The 21998-nt window shown below is 39.0% G+C and overlaps 2 protein-coding genes across 3 annotated transcripts in view; one reads left to right on the forward strand and one right to left on the reverse strand.

Moving 5' to 3' along the window:
- Positions 1 to 16739, forward strand: part of CHRNE (cholinergic receptor nicotinic epsilon subunit) — a 194087-nt gene extending 177348 nt beyond the window's left edge. Inside the window, exons 11-12 of the mRNA XM_053718322.1 lie at positions 16021 to 16154; positions 16228 to 16739. Coding sequence (XP_053574297.1) covers positions 16021 to 16154; positions 16228 to 16395 — 302 coding nt within the window. The 3' untranslated portion in view covers positions 16396 to 16739. The remainder of the gene's footprint in view (positions 1 to 16020; positions 16155 to 16227) is intronic.
- The window catches only part of LOC128663806 (very-long-chain 3-oxoacyl-CoA reductase), a 113627-nt gene continuing 108313 nt past the window's right edge, over positions 16685 to 21998 (reverse strand). The window contains exons 11-12 of one of the 2 annotated variants that reach the window (XM_053718324.1): positions 17100 to 17193; positions 16685 to 16961 (exon numbers count right to left, since the gene is read on the reverse strand). In XM_053718324.1, coding sequence (XP_053574299.1) covers positions 17140 to 17193 — 54 coding nt within the window. In that variant the 3' untranslated portion in view covers positions 16685 to 16961; positions 17100 to 17139. Of the gene's footprint in view, positions 16962 to 17099; positions 17194 to 19275; positions 20780 to 21998 lie in introns of those variants that run through there. The other variant, XM_053718323.1, reaches the window with a different exon arrangement.

Here is a 21998-nt window from a genome sequence, read left to right on the forward strand (position 1 = left end):
AAGTAGAAACTGACCTAGTAGAATGAGCTGTAATCCTTTGAGGCGGAGTTTTACCCGACTCGACATAAGCATGATGAATTAAAGATTTCAACCAAGATGCCAAAGAAATGGCAGAGGCCTTCTGACCTTTCCTAGAACCGGAAAAGATAACAAATAGGCTAGAAGTCTTTCGGAAATTCTTAGTAGCTTCAACATAATATTTCAAAGCTCTAACTACATCCAAAGAATGCAATGATTTCTCCTTAGAATTCTTAGGATTAGGACATAATGAAGGAACCACAATTTCTCTACTAATGTTGTTGGAATTCACAACCTTAGGTAAAAATTCAAAAGAAGTTCGCAACCCCGCCTTATCCTGATGAAAAATCAGAAAAGGAGACTCACAAGAAAGAGCAGATAATTCAGAAACTCTTCTGGCAAAAGAGATGGCCAAAAGGAACAAAACTTTCCAAGAAAGTAATTTAATGTCCAATGAATGCATAGGTTCAAACGGAGGAGCTTGAAGAGCCCCCAGAACCAAATTCAAACTCCAAGGAGGAGAAATTGACTTAATGACAGGTTTTATACGAACCAAAGCTTGTACAAAACAATGAATATCAGGAAGATTAGCAATCTTTCTGTGAAAAAGAACAGAAAGAGCAGAGATTTGTCCTTTCAAAGAACTTGCAGACAAACCTTTCTCCAAACCATCCTGAAGAAACTGTAAAATTCTCGGAATTCTAAAAGAATGCCAGGAAAAATGATGAGAAAGACACCAAGAAATATAAGTCTTCCAGACTCTATAATATATCTCCCTAGATACAGATTTACGAGCCTGTAACATAGTATTAATCACAGAGTCAGAGAAACCTCTTTGACTAAGAATCAAGCGTTCAATCTCCATACCTTTAAATTTAAGGATTTGAGATCCTGATGGAAAAAAGGACCTTGCGACAGAAGGTCTGGTCTTAACGGAAGAGTCCACGGTTGGCAAGAGGCCATCCGGACAAGATCCGCATACCAAAACCTGTGAGGCCATGCTGGAGCTACCAGCAGAACAAACGAGCATTCCTTCAGAATCTTGGAGATCACTCTTGGAAGAAGAACTAGAGGCGGAAAGATATAAGCAGGATGATACTTCCAAGGAAGTGACAATGCATCCACTGCTTCCGCTTGAGGATCCCTGGATCTGGACAGATACCTGGGAAGTTTCTTGTTTAGATAAGAGGCCATCAGATCTATTTCTGGAAGTCCCCACATTTGGACAATCTGAAGAAATACCTCTGGGTGAAGAGACCATTCGCCCGGATGCAACGTTTGGCGACTGAGATAATCCGCTTCCCAATTGTCTATACCTGGGATATGAACCGCAGAAACTAGACAGGAGCTGGATTCCGCCCAAACCAGAATTCGAGATACTTCTTTCATAGCCAGAGGGCTGTGAGTCCCTCCTTGATGATTGATGTATGCCACAGATGTGACATTGTCTGTCTGAAAACAAATGAACGATTCTCTCTTTAGAAGAGGCCAAGACTGAAGAGCTCTGAAAATTGCACGGAGTTCCAAAATATTGATCGGTAATCTCACCTCCTGAGATTCCCAAACCCCTTGTGCCATCAGAGACCCCCACACAGCTCCCCAACCTGTAAGACTTGCATCTGTTGAGATTACAGTCCAGGTCGGAAGAACAAAAGAAGCCCCCTGAACTAAACGATGGTGATCTGTCCACCACGTCAGAGAGTGTCGTACAATCGGTTTTAAAGATATTAATTGAGATATCTTTGTGAAATCCCTGCACCACTGGTTCAGCATACAGAGCTGAAGAGTTCGCATGTGAAAACGAGCAAAGGGGATCGCGTCCGATGCAGCAGTCATAAGACCTAGAATTTCCATGCATAAGGCTACCGAAGGGAATGATTGTGACTGAAGGTTTCGACAAGCTGATATCAATTTTAGACGTCTCTTGTCTGTCAAAGATAGAGTCATGGACACTGAATCTATCTGGAAACCCAAAAAGGTTACCGTTGTCTGAGGAATCAATGAACTTTTTAGTAAATTGATCCTCCAACCATGAACTTGAAGAAACAACACAAGTCGATTCGTATGAGATTCTGCTAAATGTGAAGACTGAGCAAGTACCAAGATATTGTCCAAATAAGGAAATACCACAATACCCTGTTCTCTGATTACAGACAGAAGGGCACCGAGAACCTTTGTAAAAATTCTTGGAGCTGTTGCTAGGCCAAACGGCAGAGCCACAAACTGGTAATGCTTGTCTAGGAACGAGAATCTCAGAAACTGATAGTGATCTGGATGAATCGGAATATGCAGATATGCATCCTGTAAATCTATTGTAGACATATAATGCCCTTGCTGAACAAAAGGCAGGATAGTCCTTACAGTTACCATTTTGAATGTTGGTATCCTTACATAACGATTCAATATTTTTAGATCCAGAACTGGTCTGAAGGAATTCTCCTTCTTTGGTACAATGAAGAGATTTGAATAAAACCCCAGCCCCTGTTCCAGAACTGGAACTGGCATAATTACTCCAGCCAACTCTAGATCTGAAACACATTTCAGAAATGCTTAAGCCTTCGCTGGATTTACTGGGAGACGGGAAAGAAAAAATCTCTTTGCAGGAGGCCTTATCTTGAAGCCAATTCTGTACCCTTCTGAAACAATATTCTGAATCCAAAGATTGTGAACGGAATTGATCCAAATTCCTTTGAAAAAACCTAATCTGCCCCCTACCAGCTGAGCTGGAATGAGGGCCGCACCTTCATGAGGACTTAGGAGCTGGCTTTGATTTTCTAAAAGGCTTGGATTTATTCCAGACTGGAGATGGTTTCCAAACTGATACTGCTCCTGAGGATGAAGGATCAGGCTTTTGTTCCTTGTTGTGACGAAAGGAACGAAAACGATTATTAGACCTAAATTTACCTTTAGATTTTTTATCCCGTGGTAAAAAAGTTCCTTTCCCTCCAGTAACAGTTGAGATAATAGAATCCAACTGAGAACCAAATAATTTATTACCCTGGAAAGAAAGGGAAAGCAGAGTAGACTTAGAAGACATATCAGCATTCCAAGTTTTAAGCCATAAAGCTCTTCTAGCTAAAATAGCTAGAGACATATACCTGACATCAACTCTAATGATATCAAAGATGGCATCACAAATAAAATTATTAGCATGTTGAAGAAGAATAATAATGCTATGAGAATTATGATCTGTTACTTGTTGCGCTAAAGTTTCCAACCAAAAAGTTGAAGCTGCAGCAACATCCGCCAAAGATATAGCAGGTCTAAGAAGATTACCTGAACACAAGTAAGCTTTTCTTAGAAAGGATTCAATTTTCCTATCTAAAGGATCCGTAAAGGAAGTACCATCTGCCGTAGGAATGGTAGTACGCTTAGCAAGAGTAGAGACAGCCCCATCAACCTTAGGGATTTTGTCCCAAAATTCTAATCTGTCAGATGGCACAGGATATAATTGCTTAAAACGTTTAGAAGGAGTAAATTAATTACCCAAATTATTCCATTCTCTGGAAATTACTTCAGAAATAGCACCAGGAACAGAAAAAACCTCTGGAATAACTACAGGAGATTTAAAAACCTTATCTAAACGTTTAGATTTAGTATCAAGAGGACCAGAATCCTCAATTTCTAATGCAATTAGGACTTCTTTAAGTAAAGAACGAATAAATTCCATTTTAAATAAATATGAAGATTTATCAGCATCAACCTCTGAGACAGAATCCTCTGAACCAGAAGAGCCATTATCAGAATCAGAATGATGATGTTCATTTAAAAATTCATCTGAAAGACTTTTTACGTTTACTAGAAGGAGGAATAACAGACATAGCCTTCTTAATGGATTTAGAAACAAAATCTCTTATGTTATCAGGAACACTCTGAGTATTAGATGTTGATGGAACAGCAACAGGAAATGTAACTTTACTAAAGGAAATATTATCTGCATAAACAAGTTTGTCATGACATTCAATACAAACAACAGCTGGAGAAACAGCTATCAAAAGTTTACAGCAGATACACTTAGCTTTGGTAGCTCCAGCACCAGGCAGCAATTTTCCAGAAGTATCTTCTGACTCAGCTTCAACATGAGACATCTTGCAATATGTAATAGAAGAAACAACATATAAAGCAAAATCGATCAAATTCCTTAAATGACAGTTTCAGGAATGGGAAAAAATGCCAGTGAACAAGCTTCTAGCAACCAGAAGCAATAAAAAATGAGACTTAAATAATGTGGAGACAAAAGTGACGCCCATATTTTTTTAGTGCCAAATAAGACGCCCACATTATTTGGCGCCTAAATGCTTTTGGCGCCAAAAATGGCGCCACATCCGGAACGCCAACATTTTTGGCGCAAAAGAACGTCAAAAATGACGCAACTTCCGGTGACACGTATGACGCCAGAAACAGAAAAAAAAATTTGCGCCAAAAAAGTCCGCGCCAAGAATGACGCAATAAAATGAAGCATTTTCAGCCCCCGCGAGCCTAACAGCCCACAGGAAAAAGACAAATTTTAAGGTAAGAAAAAAATTGTTTTATTCAAATGCATTATCCCAAATATGAAACTGACTGTCTGAAATAAGGAATGTTGAACATCCTGAGTCAAGGCAAATAAATGTTTGAATACATATATTTAGAACTTTATAAAAAAGTGCCCAACCATAGCTTAGAGTGTCACAGAAAATAAGACTTACTTACCCCAGGACACTCATCTACATGTTGTAGAAAGCCAAACCAGTACTAAAACGAAAATCAGCAGAGGTAATGGTATATATATAAGAGTATATCGTCGATCTGAAAAGGGAGGTAAGAGATGAATCTCTACGACCGATAACAGAGAACCTATGAAATAGACCCCGTAGAAGGAGATCATTGAATTCAAATAGGCAATACTCTCCTCACATCCCTCTGACATTCACTGCACGCTGAGAGGAAAACCGGGCTCCAACCTGCTGCGGAGCGCATATCAACGTAGAATCTAGCACAAACTTACTTCACCACCTCCATAGGAGGCAAAGTTTGTAAAACTGATTTGTGGGTGTGGTGAGGGGTGTATTTGTAGGCATTTTGAGGTTTGGGAAACTTTGCCCCTCCTGGTAGGAATGTATATCCCATACGTCATTAGCTCATGGACTCTTGCTAATTACATGAAAAAAATCTCTTTACACACACCTATAGTCCATAAATCTGCAGACACACACACCTATAGTCCATAAATCTCTGTACACACACACCTGTAGTCCATAAATCTCTTTACACACACACACCTATAGTACATAAATCTCTAGACACACACACCTATAGTACATAAATCTCTAGACACACACACCTATAGTCCATAAATCTGCAGACACACACACCTATAGTCCATAAATCTCTTTACACACACACCTATAGTACATAAATCTGCAGACACACACATCTATAGTCCATGAATCTCTTTACACACACACCTATAGTCCATAAATCTCTTTACACACACACACCTATAGTACATAAATCTCTTTACACACACACCTATAGTACATAAATCTCTTTACACACACACCTATAGTCCATGCATCTCTTTACACACACACCTATAGTCCATAAATCTGCAGACACACACACCTACAGTCCATAAATCTGCACACACACACCTATAGTCCATAAATCTCTTTACACACACACCTATAGTCCATAAATCTCTAGACACAAACATACACCTATAGTACATACATCTCTTTACACACACACCTATAGTACATAAATCTCTAGACACACACACCTATAGTACATAAATCTCTTTACACACACACCTATAGTACATAAACCTGCAGACACACACACCTATAGTCCATAAATCTCTAGACACACACACCTATAGTCCATAAATCTCTTTACACACACACCTATAGTCCATAAATCTCTAGACACACACCTATATAGTCCATACATCTGCAGACACACACACACCTATAGTCCATAAATCTGCAGACACACACACCTATAGTCCATAAATCTCTTTACACACACACCTATAGTCCATAAATCTCTTTACACACACACCTAAAGTCCATAAATCTCTTTACACACACACCTATAGTCCATAAATCTCTTTAAACACACACCTATAGTACATAAATCTCTAGACACACATCTATAGTCCGTAAATCTCCAGACACACATCTATAGTCCGTAAATCGCCAGACACACACACTTATAGTCCATAAATCTCTTTACACACACCTATAGTACATAAATCTGCACACACACACCTATAGTCCATAAATCTCTAGACGCAAACACACCTATAGTACATAAATCTCTTTACACACACACCTATAGTCCATAAATCTCTTTACACACACACCTATAGTCCATAAATCTCTTTACACACACACCTATAGTCCATAAATCTCTTTACACACACACCTATAGTCTATAAATCTATTTACACACACACCTATAGTACACACATCTCCAGACACACACACCTATAGTCCATAAATCTCTAGACACACACACCTATAATACATACATCTCTTTACACACACACCTATAGTACATAAATCTCTTTACAGACACACCTATAGTCCATAAATCTCTTTACACACACACACCTATAGTACATAAATCTGCAGACACACACACCTATTGTACATACATCTCTAGACACACACACACCTATAGTACATAAATCTCTTTACACACACACCTATATAGTCCATAAATCTGCAGACACACACACCTATAGTCCATAAATCTGCAGACACACACACCTATAGTCCATAAATCTGCAGACACACACACCTATAGTCCATAAATCTCTTTACACACACACCTATAGTCCATAAATCTCTTTACACACACACCTATAGTCCATAAATCTCTTTACACACACACCTAAAGTCCATAAATCTCTTTACACACACACCTATAGTCCATAAATCTCTTTACACACACACCTATAGTACATAAATCTCTAGACACACATCTATAGTCCGTAAATCTCCAGACACACATCTATAGTCCGTAAATCTCCAGACACACACACTTATAGTCCATAAATCTCTTTACACACACCTATAGTACATAAATCTGCACACACACACCTATAGTCCATAAATCTCTAGACGCAAACACACCTATAGTACATAAATCTCTTTACACACACACCTATAGTCCATAAATCTCTTTACACACACACCTATAGTCCATAAATCTCTTTACACACACACCTATAGTCTATAAATCTCTTTACACACACACCTATAGTACACAAATCTCCAGACACACACACCTATAGTCCATAAATCTCTAGACACACACACCTATAATACATACATCTCTTTACACACACACCTATAGTACATAAATCTCTTTACACACACACCTATAGTCCATAAATCTCTTTACACACACACCTATAGTACATACATCTGCAGACACACACACCTATAGTCCATAAATCTCTTTACACACACACCTATAGTCCATAAATCTCTTTATACACACACCTATAGTACATAAATCTCTAGACACACACATCTATAGTCCATAAAGCTCCAGACACACACACACCTATAGTCCATAATCTCTAGACACACACACCTATAGTACATAAATCTGCAGACACACACCTATAGTCCATAAATCTCTAAACACACACACACACATATAGTCCATAAATCTCTAAACACACACACACCTATAGTACATAAATCTCTTTACACACACACCTATAGTACATCAATCTCTTTACACACACACCTATAGTACATAAATCTCTAGACACACATCTATAGTCCATAAATCTCCAGACACACACACCTATAGTCCATAAATCTCTTTACACAAAAACCTATAGTACATAAATCTGCAGACACACACACCTATTGTACATACATCTCTAGACACACACCTATAGTACATAAATCTCTTTACACACACACCTATAGTACATAAATCTCTTTACACACACACCTATAGTCCATAAATCTCTTTACACACACACCTATAGTCCATAAATCTCTTTACACACACACCTATAGTCCATAAATCTCTAGACACACACCTATATAGTCCATAAATCTGCAGACACACACACCTATAGTCCATAAATCTGCAGACACACACACCTATAGTCCATAAATCTCTTTACACACACACACACCTATAGTACATAAATCTGCACACACACACACCTATTGTACATACATCTCTAGACACACACACACCTATAGTAAATAAATCTCTTTACACACACACCTATAGTACATAAATCTCTTTACACACACACCTATAGTACATAAATCTCTTTACACACACACCTATAGTCCATAAATCTCTTTACACACACACCTATAGTCCATAAATCTCTTTACACACACACCTATAGTCCATAAATCTCTTTACACACACACCTATAGTACATAAATCTCTAGACACACATCTATAGTCCGTAAATCTCCAGACACACATCTATAGTCCGTAAATCTCCAGACACACACACTTATAGTCCATAAATCTCTTTACACACACCTATAGTCCATAAATCTCTAGACGCAAACACACCTATAGTACATAAATCTCTTTACACACACACCTATAGTACATAAATCTCTTTACACACACACCTATAGTCCATAAATCTCTTTACACACACACCTATAGTCTATAAATCTATTTACACACACACCTATAGTACACAAATCTCCAGACACACACACCTATAGTCCATAAATCTCTAGACACACACACCTATAATACATACATCTCTTTACACACACACCTATAGTACATCAATCTCTTTACACACACACCTATAGTCCATAAATCTCTAGACACACATCTATAGTCCATAAATCTCCAGACACACACACCTATAGTCCATAAATCTCTTTACACACACACCTATAGTACATAAATCTGCAGACACACACACCTATTGTACATGCATCTCTAGACACACACACACCTATAGTACATAAATCTCTTTACACACACACCTATAGTACATAAATCTCTTTACACACACACACCTATAGTACATAAATCTCTTTACACACACACCTATAGTCCATAAATCTCTTTACACACACACCTATAGTCCATAAATCTCTAGACACACACCTATATAGTCCATAAATCTGCAGACACACACACCTATAGTCCATAAATCTGCAGACACACACACCTATAGTCCATAAATCTCTTTACACACACACCTATAGTACATAAATCTCTTTACACACACACCTATAGTACATAAATCTCTTTACACACACCCACCTATAGTCCATAAATCTCTTTACACACACACCTATAGTACATAAATCTCTTTACACACACGCACCTATAGTCCATAAATCTCTTTACACACACACCTATAGTAAATAAATCTCTAGACACACACACACTTATAGTCCATAAATCTGCAGACACACACACCTATAGTCCATAAATCTCTTTACACACACAAACACCTATAGTCCATAAATCTCTTTACTCACACACACCTATAGTACATAAATCTCTTTACACACACACACCTATAGTCCATAAATCGCTTTACACACACACCTATAGTACATAAATCTGCAGACACACACACCTATAGTCCATAAATCTCTTTACACACACACCTATAGTCCATAAATCTCTTTACGCACACACCTATAGTCCATAAATCTCTTTACACACACACATATAGTACATAAATCCCTTTACACACACACCTATAGTACATAAATATATTTACACACACACACCTATAGTACATAAATCTCTAGACACACACATCTATAGTCAATAAGTCTCCAGACACACACATCTATAGTCCATAAATCTCTAGACACACACACCTATAGTCCATAAATCTTTTTACACACACCTATAGTACATACATCTCTAGACACACACACACACAGCTATAATACATAAATCTCTAGACACACACCTATAGTACATACATATCTAGACACACACCTATAGTACATAAATCTCTAGACACACACACACACACATAAATATTAAATGTAAAGAGAAAAACATAATTTATGCTTACCTGATAAATTTATTTCTCTTGTGATGTATCGAGTCCACGGATTCATCCTTACTTGTGGGATATTCTCCTCCCCTACAGGAAGTGGCAGAGAGAGCACCCACAGCAGAGCTGCCTATATAGCTCCCCCCTTAGCTCCACCCCCCAGTCATTCGACCGAAGGCTAGGAAGAAAAAGGAGAAACTATAGGGTGCAGTGGTGACTGAAAGTTTAAAAATAAAAAAATATATATATGCCTGTCTTAATAAACAGGGCGGGCCGTGGACTCGATACATCACAAGAGAAATAAATTTATCAGGTAAGCATAAATTACGTTTTCTCTTGTAAGATGTATCGAGTCCACGGATTCATCCTTACTTGTGGGATACCAATACCAAAGCTTTAGGACACGGATAAGGGAGGGACAAGACAGGGACCTTAAACGGAAGGCACCACTGCTTGTAGAACCTTTCTCCCAAAAATAGCCTCCGAAGAAGCAAAAGTATCAAATCTGTAAAATTTGGAAAAAGTATGAAACGAAGACCAAGTCGCCGCATTACAAATCTGTTTAACAGAAGCCACATTTTTAAAAGCCATGTGGAAGCCACAGCTCTAGTAGAATGAGCAGTAATTCTTTCAGGAGACTGTTGGCCAGCAGTCTCATAAGCCAAACGGATGATGCTTTTCAGCCAAAAGGAAAGAGAGGTAGCCGTAGCCTTCTGACCTCTCCGCTTACCAGAATAAACAACAAACAATGAAGATGTTTGACGGAAATCTTTAGTTGCTTGTAAGTAGAACTTTAAAGCACGAACCACATCCAGATTTTGCAACAGACGTTCCTTCTTTGAAGAAGGATTAGGACACAGTGAAGGAACAACAATCTCTTGATTGATATTCTTATAAGAAACAACCTTAGGAAGAAACCCAGGTTTGGTACCCAAACCACCTTATCTGCATGGAAAATAAGATAAGGGGAATCACACTGTAAAGCATATAGCTCAGAAACTCTTCGAGCCGAAGAGATAGCTACTAAAAACAAAACTTTCCAAGATAGAAGCTTAATATCCATGGAATGCATAGGTTCAAACGAAACCCCTTGAAGAACTTTAAGAACTAAAATTAGGCTCCATGGCGGAGCAACAGGTTTAAATACAGGCTTGATTCTGACCAAAGCCTGACTAAATGCTCGAACGTCTGGGACATCTGCCAGACGTTTGTGTAGAAGAATAGACAAAGCAGATATTTGTCCTTATAAGGAACTAGCTGATAATCCTTCTCCAAACCTTCTTGGAGAAAAGACAATATTCTAGGAATCCTAATCTTACTCCACGAGTAACCTTTGGATTCACACCAATAAAGATATTTGCGCCAAATCTTATGATAGATCTTCCTCGTGACAGGCTTTCTAGCCTGAATCAGGGTATCAATGACTGACTCAGAGAAACCATGCTTTGATAGAATCAGGCGTTCAATCTCCAAGCAGTCAGACACAGAGAAATTAGATTTGGATGCATGAACAGACCTTGGATTAGAAGGTCCTGCCTCATTGGCAGAGTCCATGGTAGAACCGAGGACATGTCCACTAGGTCTGCATACCAAGTCCTGCATGGCCACGCAGGTGCTATCAGAATCACAGAAGCTCTCTCCTGCTTTATTCTGGCAACCAGATTTAGAAGGAGAGGAAATACATAGGCCAGATTGAAGGACCAAGGCACTGCTAGAGCATCTATCAGTACCGCCTTGGGATCCTGGGACCTGGACCCGTAACGAGAAAGTTTGGCATTCTGACGGGACGCCATCAGATCCAATTCTGGTGTGCCCCATAGCTGAATCAGCTGGGCAAATACCTCCGGATGGAGTTCCCACTCCCCCAGATGAAAAGTCTAATGACTTAGGAAATCCGCCTCCCAGTTCTCTACTCCTGGGATGTGGATTTCTGAGAGATGGCAAGAGTGATCCTCTGCCCATCGGATTATTTTGGTTACCTCCATCATCGCTAGAGAACTCCTTGTTCCTCCTTGATGATTGATATAAGCTACAGTCGTCATGTTGTCCGACTGAAACCTGATGAATTTGGCCGCAGCAAGCTGAGGCCACACCTGAATTGCATTGAATATCGCTCTCAGTTCTAGAATATTTATCGGGAGAAGAGATTCCTCCTGAGACCATAAGCCCTGTGCTTTCAGGGAATTCCAGACTGCATCCCAGCCTAGCAGGCTGGTATCTGTCATTACAATGAGCCACTCTGGCCTGTGGAAACACATTCCCTGAGACAGGTGGTCTTGAGACAACCACCAGAGAAGAGAATCTTTGGTCTCCAGGTCCAGATGCAGTTGAGGAGACAAATCTGCATAAACCCCATTCCACTGTTTGAGCATGCATAGATGTAGTGGTCTGAGGTGTAGGCGGGCAAAAGGAACTATGTCCATTGCCGCTACCATGAGTCCGATTACCTCCATATACTGAGCCACTGATGGCCGAGGAATGGAATGAATAGCTCGGCAAGTGGTTAAGAGCTTTGATTTTCTGACCGCCATCAGAAATATTTTCATTTCTACTGAGTCTATCAGAGTCCCTAGGAAGGAAACTCTTATAAGAGGGAAGAGAGAACTCTTTTTTATGTTCACCGTCCACCCGTGAGATCTCATAAAAGCCAACACAATGTCCGTGTGAGACTTGGATAGCTGGAAAATTGACGCCTGAAATAAGATGTCATCTAGATAAGGCGCCACTGCTATGCCCCGTGGTCGTAGAACCGCCAGAAGGGACCCTAGCACCCTTGTGAAAATTCTGTGAATAGGGATGTGTAGATACGCATCCTTTAAGTCCACGGTGGTCATATATTGACCCTCCTGGATCAGAGGTAGAATAGACCGAATAGTCTCCATCTTGAATGATGGAACTTTGAGGAACTTGTTTAGAATGTTGAGATCCAAGACTGATCTAAAAGTTCCCTCTTTTTTAGAAACCACAAACAGGTTTGAGTAAAAACCTAGCCCCTGTTCCTCTTTTGGGACTGGGCGGATCACCCCCATGGTATGTAGGTCTTCTACACAGCGTAAGAAGGCCTCTCTCTTTGTCTGTTTACAGGCAATCGAGAAATGTAAAAAGTCCCCCTTGGAAGAGAGCCTTTGAATTCCAGAAAATATCCCTGGGACACAATTTCTAAAACCCAGGGATCGTGAACATCTCTTGCCCAAGCCTGAGCAAAGAGAGAGAGTCTGCCCCCTACTAGATCCAGTCCTGGATCGGGGGCTACCCCTTCATGCTGTCTTAGAGGCAGCTGCAGGCTTCTTGCCCTGTTTACCCTTGTGATGTCTGAAATAATCTCTTTCAGTTCAGGCCCGAATAGGGTCTTTCCTTTGAAAGGGATGTTCAAAAGTTTAGTTTTAGATGACAAATCAGCAGACAAGGATTTAAGCAATAACGCCCTGCGTGCTAAAATGGCAAAACCTGAATTCTTTGCCGCTAATTTAGCCAGTTGAAAAGCGGCATCTGTAATAAAAGAATTAGCCAATTTAAGGGCCTAAATTCTGTCCAAATTTTCTTCTAATGGAATCTCCATCTGAAGAGCCTCTTCTAGAGCCTCAAACCAGAAAGCAGCTGCAGTAACAATGCACGCAATAGGTTGAAGAATAAAACCTTGATGAACAAAAATTTTCTTCAGGAGACCCTCTAATTTTTTATCCACAGGATCTTTGAAAGCACAACTGACTTCAATAGGTATAGTTGTACGCTTAGACAGAGTAGAAATAGCTCCCTCCACCTTAGGAACTGTCTGCCACGAGTTCCGCATGGTGTCAGATATGGGAAACATTTTCTTAAAAACAGGAGTGGGAATGAACGGAATACCTGGTCTATCCCACTCCTTAGCAAAAATATTCACAATCCTCTTAGGGACTGGAAAAAAAAAACCATCAGTGTAAACAGGAACCTCTAAGTATTTATCCATCTTACACAATTTCTCTGGGACCACTATAGGGTCACAATCATCTAGAGCCGCTAATACCTCCCTGAGCAATAAGCGGAGGTGTTCAAGCTTAAATTTAAAGGCCGTCATATCAGAATCTGTCTGAGGAAGCGTCTTTCCTGAATCAGAAATTTCTCCCTCAGATAACAAATCCCTCACCCCTACCTCAGAGCATTGTGAGGGCATATCAGATACGGCTACTAAAGCGTCAGACTGCTCAGCATTTTTCCTTAACCCAGAGCTGTCCCGCTTTCCTTGAAAACCAGGCAGTCAGGATAAAACCTCTGTGAGGGTTGTATTCCTAACTGTGGCCATGTCTTGTAAAATAAATGAATTTGACGCACTAGAGGTACTTGGCGTCACTTGTGCGGGCGTTACTGGTTGTGACATTTGGGGAGAGCTAGATGCTAAACCCTCATTTACTTCTGACTGAGAATCATCTATTGCTCTATTTTTAAGTGCTAATATATGTTCTTTATAGTTTATGGACATATCAGTACAATTGGGACACATTCTAAGAGGGGGTACCACAATGGCTTTCAAACATATTGAACAAGGATTTTCCTTGGTGTTAAACAGGCTAGTAATGAAACAAGCAAGCTTGGAAAACACTGTAATCAAAGTAAATAACACTTAGAAATAAAACGGTACTGTGCCTTTAAGAGAAAAAAAGCTGCACAAATTCTGCAAAACAGTGTAAAAAAGCAGTAAACATAACAAAATTTTTACAGTAATATCATATAGCCTTAGTAACTTTGCACAGCTATGCAAATAAACAATTAACCCCTTAATGGCAAAACCGGATTGAAAAAACATCAAAACCAGTAAAAAAGACTTTCAGCACTTTGCCACAGTTCTGCTGTGGCTCCTACCTGCCCTTCAGAACAATTTGTGGGGAAGAAAACGTCTTTTACAGCCCTCAAACACGACAGGAACCTCTGGAGAAGCAGTTAGAAGTCTCAGAGGAAAAGAAACTGCACAACTGAGGCACGAAAATAGGCCCCTCCCACCTCACTCAATGTTTTGAGGCCTAACAGACAAACACTAGAGTGTCTCTAAATTAACCATGTGGGTTAGAAAACTCAAAAACAAGCCACAATGACCCCTTTAGTCCCTTCAAAAAAACGTTATAATTGCATCATTCACTGAATAAACAAAAACGTTTTTACCAAACAGTGTCACCATTAACTAATTAGCCCTTCATGCAAGCTGAAATTACTATCCAAGTGTCTGAATACAGCTTACCCTTCCCTCATGGGGATATTGCCAGCCTTTTCTAGAAATAACACAGTCTGTCTAGAAAAAAATAGACTGAACATACCTTAATGCAGTTTAGCCTGCAAACTGTTCCCCCAACTGAAGTTTTCCTGTACTCTTCAGCCCTTGTGAGAACAGCAGTGGATCTTAGTTACAAAATCATCAAGATCATCATCCTCCTTGCAGAAATCTTCATCCCTTTTCTGCCAGAGAGTAAATAGTACACACCGGTACCATTTAAAAATAACAAACTTTTGCTTGAGAAAATAAAAATCTAACATTTTTGTCACCACACTCCTCTTTGCCCTTCCTAGCAGTTAAGCAGGCAGAGAGAATGACTGGGGGGTGGAGCTAAGGGGGGAGCTATATAGGCAGCTCTGCTGTGGGTGCTCTCTCTGCCACTTACTGTAGGGGACGAGAATATCCCACAAGTAAGGAATCCGTGGACTCGATACATCTTACAAGAGAAATAAATTGTATTTATGTTGGGGCAATGGATTTAGTTATCATTTATGTAGTGGAGCTTTGGAGAGGTTCACTGTTTTAGTTTGTTGTCTGTGTTTGCAATATTGGTAAATTTAAAAGATGCTAAGCTAAGTAGTTTTATATTAAAAATAATAGTAGGGAATATAGTTGTATTAAATTTCAGGAATCTAAGCCACATTCGTTACGCATCCCGTTAGACCACCCTCAAACAAAAGATTCTACCCAGTGAGTAGTCATTTGTTGGATTCTGAAACTTATTTTGTGGTTACAGGTGATGGCTTTGATGTTGGGGTGACAACTACTTTATATCGAAACCTAGCTCAGTGCGCCCCAGAAATCAAGGACTGTGTGGATGCGTGTAACTTCATCACAACCAGTACAAGGGAACAGAACAGCACTGGAGCCGTGAGTAAAACAAAGAAAGAAGTGAGTAATGAACAAACGTCTCCATATGTAACATTCTCTTTTCCCCACACAGGTTATGGAGAATTGGGTGATGATTGGGAAGGTGATAGACGTTCTCTGCTTCTGGGGTGCTCTTCCTATGTTTATGATAGGGACACTTGCTGTCTTCCTCACAGGACATTTCAACAACGCTCCTGACCGGCCATTTCAATATGACAACCGCCTCTATATTCCTGACTAAAAGAGTCTTTTTTAAGTTACTGGAGGAAACTCATGGGGGTGAAGAGTGTGGGTTATAATGTGGAAAGACATAAATAGAAACACCTATCCACAAGAACAATCACTCATGGGTGTTCTTACTTGAAATGTATAGCATTCTGCAGAATACAGCAATATCATACGTAAAATATATTTCTAAGGTTTCCATGTTACAAAGCATTTTAAAACACACTGGAACCATTTGTATGTCGCTCCCACCCAGTCAGAACCTCAGTTGTAAGAACACAGAGCATACAATAGTAAATAAAAAATCTTTTTCAATTGCAATTTTTTTAAATAAATGCTTGTTTGAATATTAACCTAAAATCTTGTCTCTCACAAAACATTTTTTGTACTATAGGCAATTCTGTTTGTAGCTCACAGTGTTGAATACAGCATTCCATTAAGTCTTCCAATGTGAGGGGCTTGTAACATAGTGATCAGCAATATTTTGTTTGTTCCTTGGAAAGTCCAACTGACGTTCTTGGTATTTGGGGTAGAAAACCCTGTAGTTTTTCCATCACCTCATAACAGCCAGTGCCTCCCATACTACAGGAGAAAAGTGACAGTTTAAGGAGCTTATAACCTCTTGCAGTGTAGAAAGTTATGGAGTAGTAATAATGGTTTATTAGTTTGCATTTATAGGATAGAAAACTGTCACAGCCACCTGGCAGAAATAGTACTTACCAGTATCAGGCTCGATGCTCAGGTTGCGGTTTTGTTTTTTTCAAGCATATGTGCGCCCCTTATTGCAATCTGCCACTTGCCAAGCTCCCCAACACTGCAACATTACATCATAATACAGTCAAAAATATTTAACAACATAGCAGGTGGTTGTCAAACTCTTGGTTGTTCTGTGCTTAATAATACTACTTGATAATATATACTCATATAACCTGCAGTCAGCTATTTGACCACTGCCTGCACCTGATGTTTTTTTGTTAAAAATAATAATAAAAACAAATATCCATTGTTTGCACCAAAAATAATTTAATTTTTTGCAAAATGTCTCCTATGTTTACTCTTATCCTCTCCTACAACTTATTAAGGTATTAAGGTAACTGAAAAATGTGTTAGGAAAAGGATAAGTGTATGAGGCTTGACACAAATAACACAACAAACGGAGGCAGTTGCTGCAACTATGAGGACATGGAGCTGTTTGTTTGTATGAATGTTGGAACAATTCTTGTGCAAATAAGGGATTTTATTATATACAGTATGTCTATGGCAAGGGGGGGGGATAAGTGTTTTTTAAAGTAACCAGATAAAATACATTGCCCCTGCATCCCCCTCAATCCTGCAATATGCCAATGTAGACCTCAAATCAGACACATGGCTTCTTATACCTCTCTTATACTATCAATGTGCCCATTCATATATCAAATCAGACACATGGACTCTTATACCTCTCTTATACTATCAATGTGCCCATTCATATATCAAATCAGACACATGGCTTCTTATACCTCTCTTATACTATCAATGTGCCCATTCATATATCAAATCAGACCCATGGCTTCTTATACCTCTCTTATACTATCAATGTGCCCATTCATATATCAAATCAGACCCATGGCTTCTTATACCTCTCTTATACTATCAATGTGCCCATTCATATATCAAATCAGACCCATGGCTTCTTATACCTCTCTTATACTATCAATGTGCCCATTCATATATCAAATCAGACCCATGGCTTCTTATACCTCTCTTATACTATCAATGTGCCCATTCATATATCAAATCAGACACATGGCTTCTTATACCTCTCTTATACTATCAATGTGCCCATTCATATATCAAATCAGACACATGGACTCTGCAGCCCTCTTCCTGTACGTTTTTATATCCGAGTGAGATCTCAGATCAGATACATGGACCCTGAGGCCCCTTCATGCCAGCTATATGCCCAAATTAAACAATGAGATACATGTTGCCTACAGTTTACTTTATTCTAGGTGTAGGCTCAGATCAGATGCCTAACCTGTATAGTCCTGCCTGCCAGTATAGGCCCAAATTAAAACTCATATCAGATATGTGTCCCCAGCATCCCTCTGATGCCTATCTATATGCCAAAATGAAATCTCAGATCACATGTATATACCCTGCATCCTGCTCATATCCTGTTATAAGCTCAAATTCTATTTTGGATTGGTGACCCTGTAACCCTTCTCATGTCAGCTATATACAAACGTTAGATCTCAGATCAGAACCTGACCCATGCAGCCCCTTATCTCCAGTCATATGCCCAAACCAGAAATCAGTGCTTGGCCTTGCTGCCCATTACCTTTGCTTTGCTTTTTTCCTTGAGACTACAGCCTGAGCAAAATGGGAGCATGCAGGCACTGAAGGGGAAAGAGAGGAAAGCGCTGCACTCAAAGACAGATCCATGCAAGACAAGAAAAAGAGCTCAGGGTGGAGTTAAACCCCTGAGCAGAAAACATGGCCAGGAATTAGAGTAAACCTGACCAGTGTGTTGTTTTGCAAGAAAATAAACATGGTTTCAGTTGAGATGGTGGCAGACAATTCCCCTCCTCCTGCTCTGCAGACACAGGTGCAACAGCATTTGTAAAGCTGTCAGCTCTTGCAGGTCCCACCCTTAGTGCTGTCTTGTAAACCCATCTCATCTAATATGGGTTTGTCTCTTTTCATTTCAGATACGTGCATTTGTCTGTTTCGTTCTCTGCCGAATGCAGAAGGTGGCTAGGCTCCGAAAAGAGCCGAATCCCGTGAGTGAACAAAACTGTTTAATGCACAATATCTCATCAGACCTGATTCCTCTAGTATGTTTTCTTTCGCAGAGGATATAGGAAACTCCAGTCTAATCTTGGCATTGTTGTGGTGTTGCAAGGTGATGAAAGTATACAGTAAAAAAAGTATTTATTCGTAGAAAGTGAGACAGGTCAGGTGATACAGTAACCATTTATGTAGAAACATTTTTATAGTATCAGGAGTTATGCTGTTGATTTATTTTATCAATGAACAATAATTATAATGTTGATCTATACCAGGGACCTTGAAACAAGCAACTAAAGAAAATGAAGATTATTTTTAGTCAATATACATCCTGCAAAATTAAAATGAGCCATTGTATGTTAGAATAAAAGCTATGACATCAGTATATTTATTCATTTAAAGACTAATATATCTATAACCCAACACACAAGTATAATGACTGAGTATAAACATTTAGGGCCAGATTATTTTACACCCCCGCTCTAACTCCACTAAAAGTAAGCTCTTTGCTCATATCACATTAACGTAATCCCCCATAGAAGTCAATAGAGCAAAAAAGTAAAGAATGGAAGAATATGTTCTATTTATTCTTTAATACATATCTATACATATATCTGATGATATTCTGGTACTATATATATATATATATATATATATATATATATATATATATATACAGAAATATATATATATATATATATATAGAGAGAGGATTATGTATAGGTATAGATGTACAGTATATATGATATATTATGAGTGTAATTGTACTTTTAAATGTATTTTTGATGTGTTTTGTGACACAACACTTTTTTGTTTTGCAAACAGTTAACCAGAGCTCTGAGGACGCAGTGATCACTCTAGCGTAAATTGCTATTGTACTCAAGCGATAACATTTACTTTCAACTTGTAATAAGAGCACTAAACCTCACGCGCACAAACACCCGTGATAAACTCCTTTTAGCTTGCGTTTAACCGTTAGAGCACCACTTGTAATCTGGCCCTTAAAGTTTTGAGTACATAATGCAAATCTAGTAAATAATATTTTATTTTATATACATACCTACATACACATATATATATATATATATATATATATATAATATCATAATCTGAATATTAGTGCCATGTCAATCAGTTATATATTCACACAGATACTAGGACAGCTAGGCATTCTGGGGAATATAAAAATTATTAAAACACCTTCAGAAATAAGTGTAAACTATACAAGATGTCTATAAACACATAAAGCAAATGATCTGGTTTGGCACATTGTAGATTTCCAAGTTGATCAGAATCAGAATATTGCATGCATTATTTCAGACCTATTAAAGTATGAATGCCAGAACTGAGGAGCAAGGTTCTAGGTGGTTTGTTTAGTTGTGTATCTATTCTGGGTATTACAGAGATGGGAGTGATCTGGGTAGAGAATAGTTCATAAAGTTTGTAGTGTCCCTGAACTAAGCATAGCGTAAATTGTTGTCATCTTCTTATTTTTCCTTTTTGCTTCCTTTTTGTTCTTCTTTCGTTGCTTTCATTTGCTTTTCAATTGCACCAAACATGATCCCAATAAGGGGAGCACAAAAATAGGAAGCGATTATACCTTCCGACAAAATGAGACTCAGTATATAGCTCTGTGGGGGGGGGGAAAATCAAGTAGAATAAAGAGAGTTAGAAGAAAAAAAGATAACACATTTATATAACTTTAAAACACAAAAACTTATCTTTGGAACAAACCTCTGTGTATGGGAAACACTGCAGAAGCCCCAGAATGTCTAGTGCAGGGGGTTTTAAACCTGTCCTAATGCCTCCCTAATGGGACAGATTTTCGGGATATTCTGAACTGGAGCACAGTTGAAATAATAAACTGATTGGTAAAAATTGTTATTATCTGCTCTCAGATAGTGGAAAATTAGTCTCTCATAGACGAGAGACAAAAATGCTATGCGCCACCTAGGTAACTGGAATGACATAGAGTATCACATTATACACATTTATATCTCTAAGTAGAAGGTGTAGAAAAAGAAAAAAATGTGCAGCTGGAATAAAATAAAGCGTAAGCGCGTGCAATCTTAGAAGTGAGCACTGTGAAAAATGAGTACTGTGTAATACTATAAACTTAGTAAGACTTGTTGTAAAAGATATCGATCGTGAAAAAGATGGTGGAACTCAAGACTTAGGCCCCTATTTATCAAAGGTGTTGCGGACCTGATCCGACAGTGCGGATCAGGTCCGCAACACCTCGCTAAATGCGGAGAGCAATACGCTCTCCGCATTTAACATTGCACCAGCAGCTCACAAGAGCAGCTGGTGCAACGCCGCCCCCTGCTGACTCGCGGCCAATCGGCCGCCAGCAGGGGGTGTCAATCAACCTGATCGTACTTGATCGGGTTGATTTCCGGCGATTCCTGTCCGCCTGCTCGGAGCAGGCGGACAGGGTTATGGAGCAGCGGTCTTTAGACCGCTGCTTCATAACTTGTGTTTATGGCGAGTCTGAAGACTCGCCAGAAACAGGGGCCCACAAGCTCCGTTCAGAGCTTGATAAATGGGCCCCGTAGACTATTGTCGCAAAATGCCTAAGCTAAATATTGATGAATATATAAATGATTATATAAAATGTGTATCACATAAAATAAAATTTAATAAAAATTCAAACATGTATAAGACATAGCGATAATGGACAAAAATGTAGCAATAATAAACAAATGCAAACGTTTGCAACAATTGTATCAGATAGAAACCTAAAGCATTAAAAATGCCAGAAGTATCTAAGAATAGTATCTGATTGGTTTTGGATAAAACTACAGCTCATATATTACAAATCAAAAATACAAATCATAAATGACAAACGAT

Source organism: Bombina bombina, chromosome 6 (assembly GCF_027579735.1).
Source record: "Bombina bombina isolate aBomBom1 chromosome 6, aBomBom1.pri, whole genome shotgun sequence".
Taxonomy (NCBI): domain Eukaryota; kingdom Metazoa; phylum Chordata; class Amphibia; order Anura; family Bombinatoridae; genus Bombina; species Bombina bombina.